General features: G+C 40.4%; 1 protein-coding gene across 2 annotated transcripts in view; it reads right to left on the bottom strand.

Moving 5' to 3' along the window:
- Nucleotides 1-1,721: 1,721 nt before the first annotated feature.
- LOC132094887 (serine/threonine-protein kinase pim-3-like) overlaps nt 1,722-20,490 on the bottom strand; it is a 35,771-nt gene continuing 17,002 nt past the window's right edge. The window contains exons 2-7 of one of the 2 annotated variants that reach the window (XM_059499536.1): nt 4,696-4,974; nt 4,455-4,537; nt 4,290-4,337; nt 3,843-4,215; nt 3,511-3,720; nt 1,723-1,944 (exon numbers count right to left, since the gene is read on the bottom strand). In XM_059499536.1, coding sequence (XP_059355519.1) covers nt 1,781-1,944; nt 3,511-3,720; nt 3,843-4,215; nt 4,290-4,337; nt 4,455-4,537; nt 4,696-4,974 — 1,157 coding nt within the window. In that variant the 3' untranslated portion in view covers nt 1,723-1,780. Of the gene's footprint in view, nt 1,945-3,510; nt 3,721-3,842; nt 4,216-4,289; nt 4,338-4,454; nt 4,538-4,695; nt 4,975-20,490 lie in introns of both variants that reach the window. The other variant, XM_059499537.1, reaches the window with a different exon arrangement.

Genomic DNA, 20,490 nt, shown 5'->3' on the forward strand with positions numbered 1-20,490 from the left:
TTAACAGGCGTTTTTCCAGGACAAACTGTGACATAATGAACAGCATCCAGGCTCTAAACCCTAAAAATGATGCATTTCTAAAAGAGACAGCTCTGTACTCATTTTGCTCGATTGTATGATTCAAGTATTGAGGATTTGGGACATGAACTGCATCAGTTTAGCAGGATCTTGGACAGGAAAATACAGACCGGGATGCAGAGACCCTCCAGTACAGTGGAGCTGGTACAGTTCATTGAGCCATATAGAGAAGTTTTTTTTCTTCTCATCGTGGCTAAGTAGCAGCAGGCGTGCAGGCCGAAGCACGCTGGAACCGCGCTCAAAGAACAGTGATGACTAACAGCATGGCTAAAAGCTAAAGCTAAAAAGCAAAGCTAAAAGCAAACTAAAGTCAGGCATGACTAATAGCAGAAGCTAAACGCATAGCTAAAAACTAAAAGCATACTAAAAGCTGGCATGACTGATAGCAAAAGCAAAGCTAAAACTAAAAGCAAGATTTTATGGTGTCTTAAGTATTTAAACTGGCCTGTTGGCCACACCTCAAATGTTGTCTTGACCAATCAGATATTGCCTTGGCTCAGGGGTATCATAAATCATATGTTATCTTATCAAGCACATGGTCCGAATTTTCCCGCTCTTGCAGGGTCTAATTTTGGACATGATTCCTATAACAAGAATATGATACATTTGACAAATAACTGGTGGTCAGGACTGTTTCAAGCTAACAGATTCAAAAACGTACACACCAAACATGAATATGTATCCTTAAGCTATCCAATAGTTATTAAAAAACATACACAATAAGTGATTAAACATGATAGTCAAATGTGTGGGTTACATATAAATGAATATGGAGTGAAGTGATGGACTGATATTCATTTATAAGTCTTTTTGAGTTCATTTTGGTCCATATATATGTAGAAAAGACAATTTTCTGTGCCATTATCTGACAAAGATTTCTGTGGAGACCAGAGGTTAAAAGGCCCCCCTTTCTTTTCAGAACCAGGAATATCAGTCTGGTTCTGCTAGGTGGGGGAAGTGTTTAAGGATCTTGTGTAGTACTCTCATGGGTTTACATGTGATGTCCGGCGTTGCATCTCAATTTGTTTTCCCAAATTTGACAAACTCTTCTCTGAATTGAAATTGTCAGTAATTGTTCTAGTGGTGTTAATGTTGAAAGCTGTTCTGTGAAAGAGTTGGTTGGTTATCTTGGGACTTGTGGCACAGATGTTTTATGACTTCCTGTTGCCTTTCTGAGGAATTCGGCTCATGTTTCAACCACAGTCCTGATCGACTCTTTAATTTGTCTGATTCGAGTCAGATCCGCTACACAAATGTCTCTTACCCCGGTTAGTGGCACTAGCTCTTCTTAAGTTAAAGTCAAAAGTTGTATTTGTTAACATTAGTTACAGCACTGTGAAGTGAACATGAACAAACAACAAACAGCTGTATTTTTATTAACTAATACTTACAAAGCTTAATAAATAATTTAACAAATGTATTGCTCATAGTTAATGTTAGTTAAGACATCAATGTAAAAAAAACCTTATTGTAAAGTCTTACACTAAAAAACAATGTTCTGTCTGATAGAGAAAAATATATAGTTGACAAAACAAAAAAATTGTCATAAGAGTTTAGTTACCCTCTGTTAAGTGACATTTAGCAAACAGACACAGCTTTATCCACTAAAACATTTATTTAGCTTTTAGTTTCAGTTGCCAATTCAATTCAAGTCAAATAAAATAAATAAATAAATAAACCACTCATTCATTCATTCATTCATTTATGCGGTAGTAGCAGAACAGAAGCCAGCAAACTCTTCGTCTGAACAGAACGCTGTGAAGACCCCCTTTGTTTCATGGCCACAGTATCCAGTGGTGTTTTTGTAGATGCATCTACAGCCATCACACCTCACATCTGGACCGACAGACTTCCAGTCAACGATTCCTACAAAAATAAATAAATAAAACCTCTGAATTAATGCAATAAACTTTCTAAATATCTTTATAAAACCGGTTCAGTTAATAAAAGTGTAAATATACATAATGTCCAGCCAGGTAAAGTGAGCTTTTCTTTGAAAACTGATGCCATAAAACTTTCTGAACACTAATGACAGAGAGAGAAAGGCTCCTTCTCCTTCTTTATAGACAACATCTAGAAGAATGTCTGAGTAGCTCTGATGGTAGCTGAATAATAATAATAATAATATTAATATAAAACATTTTGTATATATATATATATACACACAAAAGTATTTAAAATATGAAATTATGACAAAAATCACACAGAAAAATCAAGTTACAAGAATGTACCTAAAAGAGTACAAATGCCGACCTGCCAACCTTGGAAATTAGTTTAAGTACCATCAGTGTGGCGGGCGGTCATGGGGGGCGGGGGGTGGGGGTAAACAGTTTACTGTTTTATGTAACGGTTTAGTTAGGTTTTGCTATTTTTTCTGACATTTTTAAAAAGAAAGATAAATTAAAAATCCAGTACGGATATGAGCAAGAATTAATATCCCTGTATTTTTTGACTGATTTGTGGTATACTGTATTCTATATATCTCCGTATTTTGTATTTGGATTAAACAAATAAAGTGAATGTAAGCATGTAGGCATTTATTTTGTGCAAAAAAGGGTTAAAATCACAAATCACATTGTAATCTAAAAACAAAAATAATCCTTTTAAAGCAGAAGTTACTAAACTAAAAAAGAAAATAATAAAAAGCAGAGACTAGGGCCTAATTGAGTAAGCTTCCTGCTTGTTTATGTTACTTTGTTAAAATGAGCCAAAGCAAAGTCATCCTTTAACATTTTGTCACAATTTGATTTAATTATATTCAGTGCTTTTGAATTTGTAAAATTTCAACATTTCTATTTCGTAAACATTGTGGGTACTACTTGAATTACTACTTAATTTTTTGGTGATTTAAATTCTGTCTAACACCAAGTGGACTTTCTTCCATGAATACATTATGCTAGTTAACACCCTGCCCCAGACTCTTTCTGATCCTGTTCTGCTTCTTGAAACTTTTCTCCCTTCTCTCGACTGTATTTGTGGAGAAACTACACATATTGATCTGTGGCCCGTCGGGCAGCGTTTTCAGCTGCTGTGTGTTCAGACTCCTCCAGCATCCACACAGAGCCCCTCACAGACTGGAGCAGAGGATCAAAACCCTTCATTGTGTGGGAGCCATTAGTCCATGATCCTCTGCTCTTTCTGTAGGTGATCAGGAAGCTGTTCTCTGCACTTCCTGTGTCACTCCTGCTCACCCTATACAAACAATCAGAAGCATTTATCTAGTCTGATCCTAACAAGACAATCCAGCCATGACTGCTGTGAGTCAGATAAGTGTGTGTCACTGGCCACCTGCTCAGTGTAACCAGGGGTGGCGCTCAATGTCGTCTAAACTGGGCCGATCTGATGCCGCTGCACTGAGGCACCAGCGAATCAGCTGACGGCACTCTGTTACACACAACACAGTGTTCAGGAACACAAAACCACACGCTTCACCTGGATCTGGACCTGATTTCTGTCTCTTGCCTGTCGACAGCTCTCTAGGAAAGAGCAGTCTGCTTTTGGAGGTGACCCTCAATGCGCCTCTGAAGGGGAAACAGCTGCACAGGATGTTGTAGAGCGTCACCCCCACTGACCAAACCGTAGCCGGTCCCGCATGATAACGGTGCTGCCGAAACCACTCAGGAGGGGCGTACTGAAGAGTGCCTGAGAGACCCAACAAGACCTCAAACATCATCTGAAGAGACCCCAGTCCAAACAGATTCCCTTCGCTCGATCATCAAAAGTCCACAAACAAACACAGATCACTGCAGGGAGATCAAACCAACCTGCAAAGTGTTTGTAGGCCGAGTCTTTCAGCAGATCTCCACAGCCGAAGTCCAGCAGCTTGATGTCATGTGAGTCTGTGGAGATCAGCAGGTTCTCTGGTTTGACGTCCCGGTGCAGGACTCCACGGCTCTCGCAGTGTTTCAGCGCCGTGATCAGCTGCAGCAGCACTTTCTTGGCCAGACTCTCCTCCAGGCGTCCGTTCTCCTCACAGAAACTCTCCAGATCTTGGCAAGGAAGCGGGCGCTCCAGGATCATGGTGTAGCGTCTGGGACGGTCAAACCACTCCAGCAGCGTCAGGACGTTGGGGCAGGCAGGAGCCGAATTGACCAGGGTCATCAACGCCACCTCCAGCGGCAGCCGACCCTGACCTTCCTGCAGGACAAACGCTCCGTTATATCCAGCGCTGAATCAGACCAAACAGAGCAACAGATTCACTCTCAACTCACAACTCTCAGTCTCTGTGTTCCTCGTTTAGAGACGTACTTGATGGCAACCTGTAGACAGATGAAGCACAGTAAACCATGCTGACTACTTATCACTCATGGGGGACATTTACTGACATCAACATTTCTAAAAGCTGTTTAACTGCAGGAGGTAAGAAAATGTCTCACTGGCAGTCCATCAGACCTGCGGGTCCCAGCATACACAGAGCCGAATCCTCCTCGCCCCAGCAATGGGCCCTTCACATACGCTTCTGCAACACACAAGATCACAAGAAACGTCTTTAACAGAAAACATGCTGCAGCATCTAAACCTGTTACAGAACGTTACTGTAATTCAACTGAAGAACATTTTCAGTGACAAATCATTGAGTGAGTCTTTAATCAGGTGTTAAATATGAGTGAATCTGACCTCTGCGGGAGCGTTTGGCAGCTCTTCTGTATGAAGGAGACGGATGCTCATCCTCCTGGCTGCCGCTCTGCCACTTCCTCTTCCTGTGAGGCTGATCTGTGGACACAGAAACGGCCAACTCTGAAGGCAGAGGTGCGATGTGTCCAGGCAGCTCTTGGCTCAGCGGCTGGTTTGGGTTTGGCAGCGGTTCCTGAGCGCCGTCACCAGAGCCACGTCTTTCAACCTCCTGATCATCCGTCTGAGAGACAGCAGCACTCCTGGATCTGGAGCGGCCCGGGCCTGCAATGTTACACACATCAAACACTTACAGCCTTTATTAATGACATTTATTAATAATCAACCACCAATGGCACTGCTCACATCCAATTATGTTACTTTACATTTTTATTGTCTTGAATTGCATCTGAGCAGCTCTGTAGTTTGCCAGCGTTATAATTGTGTCAAATAATTAAACACATATTTTACAGATTTTCATACACAGGGACTAAAATACATGTGATCAGTGAGCTGGTAGAAATGTGTGATTAAATGAGTTAACCAGCACACATTTCTTCACATCAATTCATTAAAACAATGTACAACATCATACTATAATAACATACCAATAATTAACAAACTAAATTAAAACACTCACCTCGTATTTCACCCAAATGAGCCATTGACAAACTCCTCCAAACGCCAATCAATACAGGAAATTAATAAAAAAAAAGGTAATTAATTAATCAATTAATTAATTAATTACAGAAAGAAGAAAGTAAGAAAGAAACAAAGAGAGAGAGAAAGCAAGAAAGAAATAAAAATCCGAGATAAGAAGAGAAAAATAGAATAAGTCTTTCCTCAGAAATCCTTCAAATATAAAACTCTACTCAAAGAAAAATCCTCCGATCTGCTAAAATAAAAGTCTCTGCTCTGAACTCCGTCGAAAATCACAATCTCAGCACAGAAAATGTTCTCCAGAAGTCTCTGAAGTCGCCTCGTCTCTCAACCAGCAGATATTGATCAGATCATAACACGCGTCGCTATAGCAACTACAATTCGCGTTCGTGAGTAACGTTACAAGACTATTGAAAACCTTAATAAATTGTAATTCAGTTTAACCAGAGCTCATAATAGCATCTCTGATTATATACATTATGATTATAATGATTTATGCTTTTATTAATAAATCTCACAAGTTAATATTGAAAAGTGCATAAAAACTCAATGTATAAGATAAATGCGTGCACTCGCGCTGTCACGTGAATCGAATTGTAGTTGCTATAGCGACGCGTGTTATGTTTTTATACAGTCTATGGTTATGATGTGATCTCGTCATAAATATTTGTACACATTTTCAACTAAAATTAAACCTTGATATATAACGTAATGTTGTTGTAGAATATTGTTGTGAATAATGCCTAACCATAAAGTGCTCAGAAATGGTGACAAAAAAATAAAAAAAAATAAAAAATATATATATATATATATATATATTTTTTTTTTATTATTATTAAAAAATATTGTCTTTCTACCCCGCACATGACATGCACGAAAAAATAAATAAATTGTGAGCACGGTTTAGTAATTCGTTCGCTCAATGAACTAAAACGTGGCGGGCGTTTGAGGGGGGCGGGGGGTAAACAATTTACTGTTTTATGTAACTGTTTAGTTAGGTTTTGCTATTTTTTCTGACATTTTTAAAAAGAAAGATAAATTAAAAATCCAGTACACTTTATGAAAAACTCCAGTACACGTCTGTATAGGGCTGAGCGTTATGAACAAAAATTAATATCTCTGTATGTTTTGACTGATTTGTGGTATACTGTATTCTATATATCTCCGGATTTTGTATTTGGATTAAACAAATAAAGTGAATGTAAGCATGTAGGCATTTATTATGTGCAAAAAAGGGTTAAAATCACAAATCACATTGTAATCTAAAAACAAAAATAATCCTTTTAAAGCAGAAGTTACTAAACTAAAAAAGAAAATAATAAAAAGCAGAGACTAGGGCCTAATTGAGTAAGCTTCCTGCTTGTTTATGTTACTTTGTTAAAATGAGCCAAAGCAAAGTCATCCTTTAACATTTTGTCACAATTTGATTTAATTATATTCCGTGCTTTTGAATTTGTAAAATTTCAACATTTCTATTTCGTAAACATTGTGGGGACTACTTGAATTACTACTTAATTTTTTTGTGATTTAAATTCTGTCTAACACCAAGTGGACTTTCTTCCATGAATACATTATGCTAGTTAACACCCTGCCCCAGACTCTTTCTGATCCTGTTCTGCTTCTTGACACTTTTCTCCCTTCTCTCGACTGTATTTGTGGAGAAACTACACATATTGATCTGTGGCCCGTCGGGCAGCGTTTTCAGCTGCTGTGTGTTCAGACTCCTCCAGCATCCACACAGAGCCCCTCACAGACTGGAGCAGAGGATCAAAACCCTTCATTGTGTGGGAGCCATTAGTCCATGATCCTCTGCTCTTTCTGTAGGTGATCAGGAAGCTGTTCTCTGCACTTCCTGTGTCACTCCTGCTCACCCTATACAAACAATCAGAAGCATTTATCTAGTCTGATCCTAACAAGACAATCCAGCCATGACTGCTGTGAGTCAGATAAGTGTGTGTCACTGGCCACCTGCTCAGTGTAACCAGGGGTGGCGCTCAATGTCATCTAAACTGGGCCGATCTGATGCCGCTGCACTGAGGCACCAGCGAATCAGCTGACGGCACTCTGTTACACACAACACAGTGTTCAGGAACACAAAACCACACGCTTCACCTGGATCTGGACCTGATTTATGTCTCTTGCCTGTCGACAGCTCTCTAGGAAAGAGCAGTCTGCTTTTGGAGGTGACCCTCAATGCGCCTCTGAAGGGGAAACAGCTGCACAGGATGTTATAGAGCGTCACCCCCACTGACCAAACCGTAGCCGGTCCCGCATGATAACGGTGCTGCCGAAACCACTCAGGAGGGGCGTACTGAAGAGTGCCTGAGAGACCCAACAAGACCTCAAACATCATCTGAAGAGACCCCAGTCCAAACAGATTCCCTTCGCTCGATCATCAAAAGTCCACAAACAAACACAGATCACTGCAGGGAGATCAAACCAACCTGCAAAGTGTTTGTAGGCCGAGTCTTTCAGCAGATCTCCACAGCCGAAGTCCAGCAGCTTGATGTCATGTGAGTCTGTGGAGATCAGCAGGTTCTCTGGTTTGACGTCCCGGTGCAGGACTCCACGGCTCTCGCAGTGTTTCAGCGCCGTGATCAGCTGCAGCAGCACTTTCTTGGCCAGACTCTCCTCCAGGCGTCCGTTCTCCTCACAGAAACTCTCCAGATCTTGGCAAGGAAGCGGGCGCTCCAGGATCATGGTGTAGCGTCTGGGACGGTCAAACCACTCCAGCAGCGTCAGGACGTTGGGGCAGGCAGGAGCCGAATTGACCAGGGTCATCAACGCCACCTCCAGCGGTAGCCGGCCCTGACCTTCCTGCAGGACAAACGCTCCGTTATATCCAGCGCTGAATCAGACCAAACACAGCAACAGATTCACTCTCAACTCACAACTCTCAGTCTCTGTGTTCCTCGTTTAGAGACGTACTTGATGGCAACCTGTAGACAGATGAAGCACAGTAAACCATGCTGACTACTTATCACTCATGGGGGACATTTACTGACATCAACATTTCTAAAAGCTGTTTAACTGCAGGAGGTAAGAAAATGTCTCACTGGCAGTCCATCAGACCTGCGGGTCCCAGCATACACAGAGCCGAATCCTCCTCGCCCCAGCAATGGGCCCTTCACATACGCTTCTGCAACACACAAGATCACAAGAAACGTCTTTAACAGAAAACATGCTGCAGCATCTAAACCTGTTACAGAACGTTACTGTAATTCAGCTGAAGAACATTTTCAGTGACAAATCATTGAGTGAGTCTTTAATCAGGTGTTAAATATGAGTGAATCTGACCTCTGCGGGAGCGTTTGGCAGCTCTTCTGTATGAAGGAGACAGATGCTCATCCTCCTGGCTGCCGCTCTGCCACTTCCTCTTCCTGTGAGGCTGATCTGTGGACACAGAAACGGCCAACTCTGAAGGCAGAGGTGCGATGTGTCCAGGCAGCTCTTGGCTCAGCGGCTGGTTTGGGTTTGGCAGCGGTTCCTGAGCGCCGTCACCAGAGCCACGTCTCTCAACCTCCTGATCATCCGTCTGAGAGACAGCAGCACTCCTGGATCTGGAGCTGCCCGGGCCTGCAATGTTACACACATCAAACACTTACAGCCTTTATTAATGACATTTATTAATAATCAACCACCAATGGCACTTCTCACATCCAATTATGTTACTTTACATTTTTATTGTCTTGAATTGCAACTGAGCAGCTCTGTAGTTTGCCAGCGTTATAATTGTGTCAAATAATTAAACACATATTTTACTGATTTTCATACACAGGGACTAAAATACATGTGATCAGTGAGCTGGTAGAAATGTGTGATTAAATGAGTTAACCAGCACACATTTCTTCACATCAATTCATTAAAACAATGTACAACATCATACTATAATAACATACCATTAATTAACAAACTAAATTAAAACACTCACATTTCACCCAAATGAGCCATTGACAAACTCCTCCAAACGCCAATCAATACAGGAAATTAATAAAAAAAGGTAATTAATTAATCAATTAATTAATTAATTACAGAAAGAAGAAAGTAAGAAAGAAACAAAGAGAGAGAGAAAGCAAGAAAGAAATAAAAATCCGAGATAAGAAGAGAAAAATAGAATAAGTCTTTCCTCAGAAATCCTTCAAATATAAAACTCTACTCAAAGAAAAATCCTCCGATCTGCTAAAATAAAAGTCTCTGCTCTGAACTCCGTCGAAAATCACAATCTCAGCACAGAAAATGTTCTCCAGAAGTCTCTGAAGTCGCCTCGTCTCTCAACCAGCAGATATTGATCAGATCATAACACGCGTCGCTATAGCAACTACAATTCGCGTTCGTGAGTAACGTTACAAGACTATTGAAAACCTTAATAAATTGTAATTCAGTTTAACCAGAGCTCATAATAGCATCTCTGATTATATACATTATGATTATAATGATTTATGTTTTTATTAATAAATCTCACAAGTTAATATTGAAAAGTGCATAAAAATTCAATGTATAAGATAAATGCGTGCACTCGCGCTGTCACGTGAATCGAATTGTAGTTGCTGTGATGTATGGGAATTGTAGTATTATTCCTTACCTGAGGGTGGCGCTCTCCTTCTTAAGAAATGGTGGGTGTACCTTGTAAAAGGGGGGAATAAGAAAGTTCAGTAAAATATACCAGTCGCATGAAACCTGTGTCTCCGTGTGTCTTTGTAAAACGTGAATCCAAGAAACATCACAAACATCACATGGTGTCAGAAGAAAACTATGGATCAGTTAAAGCCTCCTAACAGTTTGGATTTTGAAGGAAATCTGGCGGAAAACTGGCGAACGTGGATTCAAAAGTTTGATCTGTATCTCATTGCAACTGGCATTGCAGAAAAGAGTGACAAGGTAAAAAGTGCGACATTTCTTCACGTGGCGGGAGATGATGCCATAAAGGTATTTAATACCATGGACTTTGATGATGATGTGGATGATTTTGAAATGCTCAAAGAGAAGTTTAGAGAATACTGTGAGCCAAGAAAGAATATTACATATCTGAGGCATATGTTTTTCACGAGAGCACAGGGACCGAACGAAACCATTGATGCATACGTGACAGACTTGAAAAATAAGGCAAAAGATTGTGAATTTGGAAGATTAAATGATGACTTGATTAAAGATCGCATTGTCTGTGGAGTTAACAATGACACTGTGAGAGCTAGGCTTCTCAGAGAAACAGATCTGAACCTAGCAAAGGCTGTGGATATCTGTCGTGCAAACGAAATAACACAAAGCCATCTGAAAGTGCTGCATGAAGAAGCAGAAGTGGCAGTGAACAAAATCACGAAGACAAAGTCGACCAGACAAACGAATTTCAAGCACACAGGGAAAGAGAAAGATGAGTGCACAAGATGTGGGTATGTTCATGAGCCAAGGAAGTGTCCAGCTTATGGAAAAATTTGTAATGAGTGCTCGAGGAAGAATCACTTTAGCCACATGTGCAAAACACCACAGCAAAAGGGCAAACAAAAAAGATTTGAGAAAAAAGTCCATGAGATAGAACAACAAGATGCTGAATTATTTATTGGTACCATTGAAATTGAACAAAGTGAGAAAAAAGCTAGCAAATGGCTGCCACAAATGAATACAGTCTCTACAATGGAAAGTGAAACCAAGAAATGGACACAAGAATTCAGCATAAACAACAGTCTACTTACCTTTAAGCTAGATACAGGAGCAGAGTGCAACGTGTTGTCATTTAAAGATTTTGAGAAAACTTCTAACAAGACAACAACTTTAAAGAAGTCAAACTGCACTTTAGTTACTTATTCTGGCCACACGATGGAGACAAAGGGTAAGGTATGGCTTAAGTGTGGGTACAAAGACACTGAGTTTGATCTGGAATTCCAAGTTGTAGATGAAGATTCACCAGCAATTCTGGGAAGAGAAGCATGCTCAAAACTTGGACTGATTAAAAGAGTGTACAAAGTAGAGAACAAAGACCAAACTGACATTCTGAGTGAATATCAAGACGTGTTTACTGGTTTAGGATGTGTACCAGGACTGCATCACATACAGCTAAACCCAGATGTTGCTCCAGTCATTCACGCACCAAGAAAAGTACCCATAGCGTTAAAGGACAGGGTCAAAATGGAGTTGAAACGAATGGAAGATCTTGGAGTCATTGTGAAGCAAACTGAGCCCACTGATTGGGTTAATAGTATGGTCACAGTAGTTTAACCAGAGACACTCAGGATCTGCATCGATCCACAAGATCTTAACAAAGCCATCAAGAGAGAACATTATCCGTTGCGTACAATTGAAGAAATTGTAGCGGAGATGCCAAATGCTAAAGTCTTCTCAGTGCTTGATGCCAATCATGGATTTTGGCAAGTACAGTTGGATGATGAGAGCTCCAAACTATGTACTTTCAACACTCCTTTTGGAAGATACCGTTTTTTGAGACTTCCATTTGGCATTGTGTCAGCTCCAGAAGTGTTTCAAAAGTGCATTGCACAAAGACTGGAAGGCTAAGATGGAGTCATGAACATAGTGGATGATATTCTGGTGTGGGGTGAAGACATGGAACAACACGACAAGAGACTAAGAAAGCTGTTGGACAGAATCAGAGACATTAATCTAAAGTTGAACAAAACCAAGTGCAAGATCAGGATGACTGAAGTCAGCTATGTTGGACACATTCTGACTGCAGAAGGTTTGAAGCCAGACAAAGGAAAAGTCAGAGCGATACAGAACATGCCAGAACCAGAGGACAAAGCTGCACTGATGAGGTTCTTAGGTCTGCTTCAGTACCTGTCCAAGTTCGTTCCAAACATGTCAGACATAAGTGCGCCATTGAGGAAACTGCTAGAGGGAGATGTAGCATGGCATTGGGAGTCAGAACAACAGAAGAGCTTTGAAAGACTGAAGTCACTTGTGAGTAACGCCCCAGTGTTAAAGTATTTTGATGATACTTAATACTTAACAAAGAGATAATGCTGTCAGTGGACGCAAGCGCTGAAGGTCTGGGAGCAGTGTTACTGCAAGAAGGACATCCGGTAGCATTCGGCTCAAGGTCTCTTACTGAGTGTCAGAAAAGATACGCTCAAATAGAAAAAGAGCTCTTGGCAATTGTCTATGGCTGCGAGAAGTTCCATCAGTATGTCTATGGAAAAACAGTACATGTGGAGACGGATCATAAGCCCTTGGAGACCGTTTTCAAAAAATCTCTCCAAAAAGCTCCACCGAGACTGCAGAGAATGCTGATGAGATTGCAGCTATATGATCTACGTGTCAGCTACAAGCCTGGAAAGGAATTGTACATCGCAGACACTCTGAGTCGAGCGTACCTAAAAGAACAAATGGAACCACTACTGGAAGATGAGTTACAAGTTCATACTTTGTCAGTTTGTCTGCCAATCTCAAAGGAAAAGCAGAAAATGTTCAAAACAGAAACAGCAGAAGATGAAGAGCTGCAAAAAGTCGTGGAATTAGTTCAGACAGGATGGCCTGCTGACATAAGACACGTTCCAGCAGACATAAGGAAGTACTGGACTTACAGAGAAGAACTTACCTGTTCCGATGGGCTACTCTTCAAGAACTGGAGAATAGTAGTTCCACAAAGCTTGAGAGCAGACATGCTTAAAAGAGTTCATGAGTCACATCTGGGTATTGTCAAATGCAAAGAGAGGGCAAGAGATGTGATGTTTTGGCCCAGCATGGCAAAGCAAATTGAGGACGTCGTGTTGGAGTGTGCTATCTGTAATACTTTCAGACGGAGTAACACCAAAGAGCCACTCATCTGCCATGACATTCCAGACAGAGCATGGGCGAAAGTCGGTGTTGACTTGTTCCACTTCAACCAAGGTGAATACTTGATGTGTGTGGATTACTTTTCAAAGTTTCCGGAGATTGCTAAACTCACACAGACAACGAGCAAACATGTGGTGACAGCTCTTAAGTCAATCTTTGCGAGACATGGAATCCCGGATGAAGTGGTGTCGGATAATGGGCCACAATTTTCGAGTGCAGAATTCAGAGCATTCACAGAAAGCTGGGAGTTTGGACACACCACATCTAGTCCTGGATTTCCTCAGGCAAATGGACAAAGGGAAAGAGCAATCCAGACAGTCAAGAACCTGTTAAAGAAAGCACAAGAGAGCCAGCGAGATCCTTATACTGCACTATTGGAGTACAGAAATGCTCCTTTGGATGGTGTGAAACTATCTCCTGCACAGATGCTTATGGGTAGAAGACTGAAAACAAAATTGCCTACATCAACAAAGCTGTTGAGACCACAACTGTACAGAAATGTACATAAAGACATCACGGACAGACAGGTCAAACAGAAAAGTTACTTTGACTGTGGAGCAAAACAGTTACCACCTATTACAACTGGAGAGAACGTGAGAGTGAAAGTCAAAAACAACTGGCAACCAGCAATTGTATTGAGGAATCATGAAAAACCGAGATCATATGTGATTCAAAGGCCTGACGGAAACATCTTCAGAAGAAATCGACGAGACCTGCTGAAAACCCGAGAAATGACATTTCCGAAACCAAGCTCTATCGAGTTGGATGAATGTTCTTCAGCAAACAGAGAGCTTGCAGAGAGTAATACTCCGGTGCAATCACCTGCACTGTCACCAGTGAAAAGACCTGTGACACCAATTAGGGGCATGGAAGAACAGTTCAAAAGGTCAAGATGGGGAAGACTGATTAGACCTCCAAAGCTCTATTCTCCATGAAAACATTAAAGAGGAGTTAAAAGAAGAAAGAGATGTTTATAGTTAATGGGTTATGACAGCAAGATTGATTTAAGTTGTAGTGGGTAATTGAGAAAATAATTATAATAGTAAATGTGTAGTTACTATTCCTTAAGGGAATTTATTTCTTAAGAGGGGAGATGTGATGTATGGGAATTGTAGTATTATTCCTTACCTGAGGGTGGCGCTCTCCTTCTTAAGAAATGGTGGGTGTACCTTGTAAAAGGGGGGAATAAGAAAGTTCAGTAAAATATACCAGTCGCATGAAACCTGTGTCTCCGTGTGTCTTTGTAAAACGTGAATCCAAGAAACATCACAAACATCACAGTTGCTATAGCGACGCGTGTTATGTTTTTATACAGTCTATGGTTATGATGTGATCTCGTCATAAATATTTGTACACATTTTCAACTAAAATTAAACCTTGATATATAACGTAATGTTGTTGTAGAATATTGTTGTGAATAATGCCTAACCATAAAGTGCTCAGAAATGGTGACAAAAAAAAAAATATATATATATATATATTATTATTATTATTATTATTAAAAAATATTGTCTTTCTACCCCGCACGTGACATGCACGAAAAAATAAATAAATTGTGAGCACAGTTTAGTAATTCATTCGCTCAATGAACTAAAACGTGCACACGATTACTATTGCATTCCCTCAATTTGCTAAATCGTGCGCTCTATTTATAAATCGAGTGAAAGAAATAGTAAATCGAGGGAACGCAATGGTGTGCACGTTTTAGTACATTGAGGGAACGAATTAATAAATCATGCACACGATTTAGCCTACTATTTTTTTTCCTGCATGTCGTGTGTGGGGCTCCAACTTTCTCTTTAGCCTTCATTGAAATAAATATTTGAATATTCATGTTTTAATAGCCTAAATATTTGAATAAAATATTTAAAAAAAATGTTAATCTAGTTTTATGAGGGATTGAGTTGGTCGCCTCCGCTCTCATTTGATCACAACCATTCATCCTCTTTTATTACAGTACTGTTTCCTATACTTTCTTTTTATCAAAGTGACATCAATAGTCCATGGGTTGACCATTTGGAGCCAGCCATAATTTTGTTGTAAAATTATCTCTATTTTAGTAAATGTGTATGCAGAAGAAGATATTTATGTCACTCTGTACTCTTTACTTAACCGTGTAAACTCATTATTAAACAGTGTAAAGCACCAGTCCCAGATTGTGTTACACCAGTCTGTCTGAAATCCTGTGCTGACCAGCTGGCCCCTTCTTCACACAGATCTTCAGCAGATCACTGGAGATATGCGAAGTCCCTTCATGCTTCAAACGCTCCACCATCATCCCCATCCCAAAGAAATCCAAAAATTACAGGACTAAATGACTACAGGCCTGTGGCTTTAACGTCTGTGGTTTTGAAATCATTTGGGAAACTGGTGCTGGCCCACCTGAAGGACATCACTGGACCCTTACAGAATCTTCTTCAGTTTGCCTACAGAGCAAACAGATTTGTGGACGATGCAGTCAACATTGGACTGCATTATGTTCTGCAACATCTAGATAGACCGGGAACTTACGTGAGGATCCTGTTTGTGGACTTCAGCCTGGCCTTTAACACTATCATCCTAAACCTCCTCCTGCCCAAACTAACTCAGCTCTCCGTGCCTACCTCCAATTGTCAGTGGATTAACAGCTTCCTGACAGACAGGCAGCAGCTAGTGATTATGGGAGAATCCACATCCAGCACCCGTACAATCAGCACTGGAGCTCCTCAGGGCTGCGTTCTCTCCCCACTGCTCTTCTCCCTGTACACCAATGACTGCACATCTAAAGACCCCTCTGTCAAGCTCCTGAAGTTTGCAGACGGCACCACAGTCGTCGGCCTCATTCAGGATGGTGACGAGTCTGCTTACAGACAGGGGGTTAAAGAGCTGGCTGTCTGGTGCGCTCTCAACAACATGGAGTTTAACACACTCAAAACATTGAAGATGATCGTGGACTTCAGCAGAAACCCCTTGCTCTCCCCTGACTCACCATCAACAGTGCTGTGACTGCAGTGGAGTCTTTCAGGTTCCTGGGAACCACCATCTCTCAGGACCTGAAGTGGGACATTGACATTGACTCCATTGTGAAAAAGGCCCCACAGAGGTTGTACTTCCTTCGCCAGCTGAAGAATTTCAACCTGCCACAGGAGCTGCTGAAACAGTTCTACTCCACCATAATTGAATCCGTCCTCTACACTTAAGTAACTGTTTGGTTCAGCTCAGCTACCAAATCTGACCTCATAAGACTACAGAGGATAGTTCGGACTGCTGAGCGAATCATTGGTACAACCCTCCCTTCTATTCAAGAACTCTACTTATCCAGAGTGAGCAAAAGGGCTGGCAAAATCACTCTGGACCCCTCACATCCAGCACACTCCCTCTTTGAACTGTTGCCATCTGGTCGACGCTACAGAGCTCTGAGCACCAGAATGACCAGACACAGGTGAAGTTTCTTCCCTAATGCAATCCATCTCATGAACACTTGACAATAACTGTGGAACACACAACACTATTTATACACTCATACACTTATTATCTGACACTTACCTAGTCTAAACTTCAAATTTTCACATAATATACCCTTTGCTCCACATACTACTGAAGCCTTATTGAATCACGCCAGTGAAACTGGCCAATGGCGTTTAAGGGTGCAAAATATGAGGGGCTCCCACTCTATAGGCTGCAGCTAGGAGCAATGGGCGTGCCAAAAGGTAGGGGGCGTTCTAAAAGGTTTCTCATTGGTGAAACGAAAAGTAGGGGACTTTCCAAAAGGTTTCTCATTGATGAAACATAAGGTGGGGGGTGTGCCAAAAGGATTCTCATTGGTGAAACGAAACAAAGGGGGTGTGCCAAAGGTTTCTCATTGGTGAAATGAAAGGTAGGGGGCCTTCCAAAAGGTTTCTCATTAGTGAAACGAAAGGTAGGGGGAGTTCCAAAAGGTTTCTCATTTGTGAAACGAAAGCTGGGGGATGTGCCAAGAAGGGGGCATGACAAAAGGTTTATCATTGGTGAAACGAAAGGAAGGAGACGTGCCAAAAGGTTTCTCATTAGTGAAACGAAAGGTAGGGGCGTGCCAAAAGGTTTCTTATTGGTGAAACGAAAGGAAGGCAACATTACAAAAGGTTTCTCATTGGTGAAACGAAAGATAGGAAGCATTCCAAAAGGTTTCTCATTGTGAACCGAAAGCTGGGGGGCGTGCCAAAAGGTTTCTTATTGGTAAAACGAAAGGAGGTGTCCCAAAAGGTTTCTCATTTGTGAAACGAAAGCTAGGGGGCATGCCAAAAGGTTTCTCATTGGTGAAATGAAAGGGGGCGTGCCAAAGGGTTTCTCATTGGTGAAATGAAAGGGGGCGTGCCAAAAGGTTTATCATTGGTGAAACGAAAGCTAAGGGGCATGCCAAAAGGTTTCTCATTGGTGAAATGAAAGGGGGCGTGCCAAAAGGTTTATCATTGGTGAAACGAAAGATGGGGGCGTGCCAAAAGGTTTCTAATATGTGGAACGAAAGGAAGGCAAAATGCTAAAAGGTTTCTCATTGTGTAACGAAAAGTGGGGGGGCGTGCCAAAAGGTTTTGCATTGTTGAACCGAAAGTAAGGGGCATGCCAAAAAGTTTATTATTGGTGAAAGGTTAGTTGGGGGCGTGCCAAAAGGTTTCTCATTGGTGAAACAAAAGGTGGTGGACGTGCCAAAAGGTTTTGCGAAAGCTGGCTGTTCCGCTTAAAGACGAGTCATTAATCTCTATAGGTTTACAACTTAAAAGGAAGCAATAACTTTAACAGTCCTATGCAACCAAATTTAATTCTTCCAAGGTAAAAACAGCATTAAAAATATTAAGAATATTATTTTAAATAACTTTCGAAAGTACTTTCGGAAATTCTGCATGGCGCGGGTTACTGACGTAATCACCACTGCAAGTCATCAATAAACAAAAACAAATTATAATTTTTTTTTTGAGGATACAAATGTAAGGAAAACAGGTCAATTTAGCTCAAAGGGAATCATTTAAGATTTTAAAGGGAATGTGAACAGAATCACTGTTTCACGGCTGATCACTGAGACGCCCTGCGATTCACTGAACGAGCCGTTAAACATCAAATCTGCGCTGGATATTAATATCCAAAGTATAGTGAAAACACTATCAATTAGCACAGTAACTAGATCGGCAGTTTAAGACATTAACTTGTAAGCACAAAACACAAGATACTTCTACTTTCAATATGAATAAGGCTTTATTAGATAAATCTAAGACATATAAACTAATTTAACATATAAACGCACGCACTCATACATTCACACAAGTTGCAGGAAGATCGAAAGTTAGGGAAGAATGAGTTTAAGAGAATGGTAATGTGGAATCCCAAGTTTACAGCAATACGTTAAATTGCATAGACATGAACAACCATCAATCACTTAATTAGCCCCCGCATTGAGTTCCTCAATGAGGTTAAAATTATATTATACACCAGTAAAGGTGTCTGAAGGTACATTGCCTGTGTTCCCTTTGTTGTCATTGAAAGGGGGTTTCCCGATGTCGCTGATTGGCTGGAAGTTCAGTAGTCGCTGAAGTGGTCTTGGGAAGCCCGTGGTTGGGCGTTGGCTGAAGACGCAGAGTTGTGTGGCTGGTTGAAGTTGAACGGGCAGTCGAGGTCAGACGTCAGAGACTCGACGTTACAAAACTTAACTCAGAACACAAAACTCTCAAACGGAAAAGAAAAGAAGTAAAGTTTGGCGAGACTAGGTGGTGTGTCTTCTCATCGTGGCTAAGTAGCAGCAGGCGTGCAGGCCGAAGCACGCTGGAACCGCGCTCAAAGAACAGTGATGACTAACAGCATGGCTAAAATCTAAAGCTAAAAAGCAAAGCTAAAAGCAAACTAAAGTCAGGCATGACTAATAGCAGAAGCTAAACGCATAGCTAAAAACTAAAAGCATACTAAAAGCTGGCATGACTGATAGCAAAAGCAAAGCTAAAACTAAAAGCAAGATTTTATGGTGTCTTAAGTATTTAAACTGGCCTGTTGGCCACACCTCAAATGTTGTCTTGACCAATCAGATATTGTCTTGGCTCGGGGGTATCATAAATCATATGTTATCTTATCAAGCACATGGTCCGAATTTTCCCACTCTTGCAGGGTCTAATTTTGGACATGATTCCTATAACAAGAATATTTGACAAATAACTGATGGTCAGGACTGTTTCAAGCTAACAGATTCAACATGTGATGTCCGGCGTTGGATCTCAATTTGTTTCCCTAAATTTGACAATCTCTTCTCCGAATTGAAATTGTCAGTAATTGTTCTAGTGGTGTTAATGTTGAAAGCTGTTCTGTGAAAGGGTTGGTTGGTTATCTTGCTTGGGACTTGTTTTATGACTTCCTGTTGCCTTTCTACAGTCCTGATCGACTCTTTAATTTGTCTGATTCGAGTCAGATCCGCTACACAAATGTCTCTTACCCCGGTTAGTGGCACTAGCTCTTCTTAAGTTAAAGTCAAAAGTTGTATTTGTTAACATTAGTTACAGCACTGTGAAGTGAACATGAACAAACAGCTGTATTTTTATTAACTAATACTTACAAAGCTTAATAAATAATTTAACAAATGTATTTCTCATAGTTAATGTTAGTTAAGACATCAATGTTAAAAAAAACCTTATTGTAAAATGTTACACTAAAAAACAATGTTCTGCTTGATAGATAAAAATAAATAGTTGACAAAACAAAAAAATTGTCATAAGAGTTTAGTTACCCTCTGTTAAGTGACATTTAACAAACAGACACAGCTTTATCCACTAAAACATTTATTTAGCTTTTAGTTTCAGTTGCCAATTCAAGTCAAATAAAATAAATAAATAAATAAACCACTCATTCATTCATTCATTTATGCGGTAGTAGCAGAACAGAAGCCAGCAAACTCTTCGTCTGAACAGAACGCTGTGAAGACCCCCTTTGTTTCATGGCCACAGTATCCAGTGGTGTTTTTGTAGATGCATCTACAGCCATCACACCTCACATCTGGACCGACAGACTTCCAGTCAACGATTCCTACAAAAATAAATAAATAAAATCTCTGAATTAATGCAATAAACTTTTTAATATCTTTAAAAACTTGTTCAGTTAATAAAATTGTAAATATACATAATGTCCAGCCAGTTAAAGTGAGCTTTTCTTTGAAAACTGATGCCATAAAACTTTCTGCACACTAATGACAGAGAGAGAAAGGCTCCTTCTCCTTCTTTATAGACAACATCTAGAAGAATGTCTGAGTAGCTCTGATGGTAGCTGAATAATAATAATAATAATAATAATATTAATATACAATATTATATATATATATATATATATATATATATATATATATATATATATATATATATACAAAAGTATTTA

The sequence above is a fragment of the Carassius carassius genome, chromosome 19 (genome assembly GCF_963082965.1).
Source record: "Carassius carassius chromosome 19, fCarCar2.1, whole genome shotgun sequence".
Taxonomy (NCBI): Eukaryota; Metazoa; Chordata; class Actinopteri; order Cypriniformes; family Cyprinidae; genus Carassius; species Carassius carassius.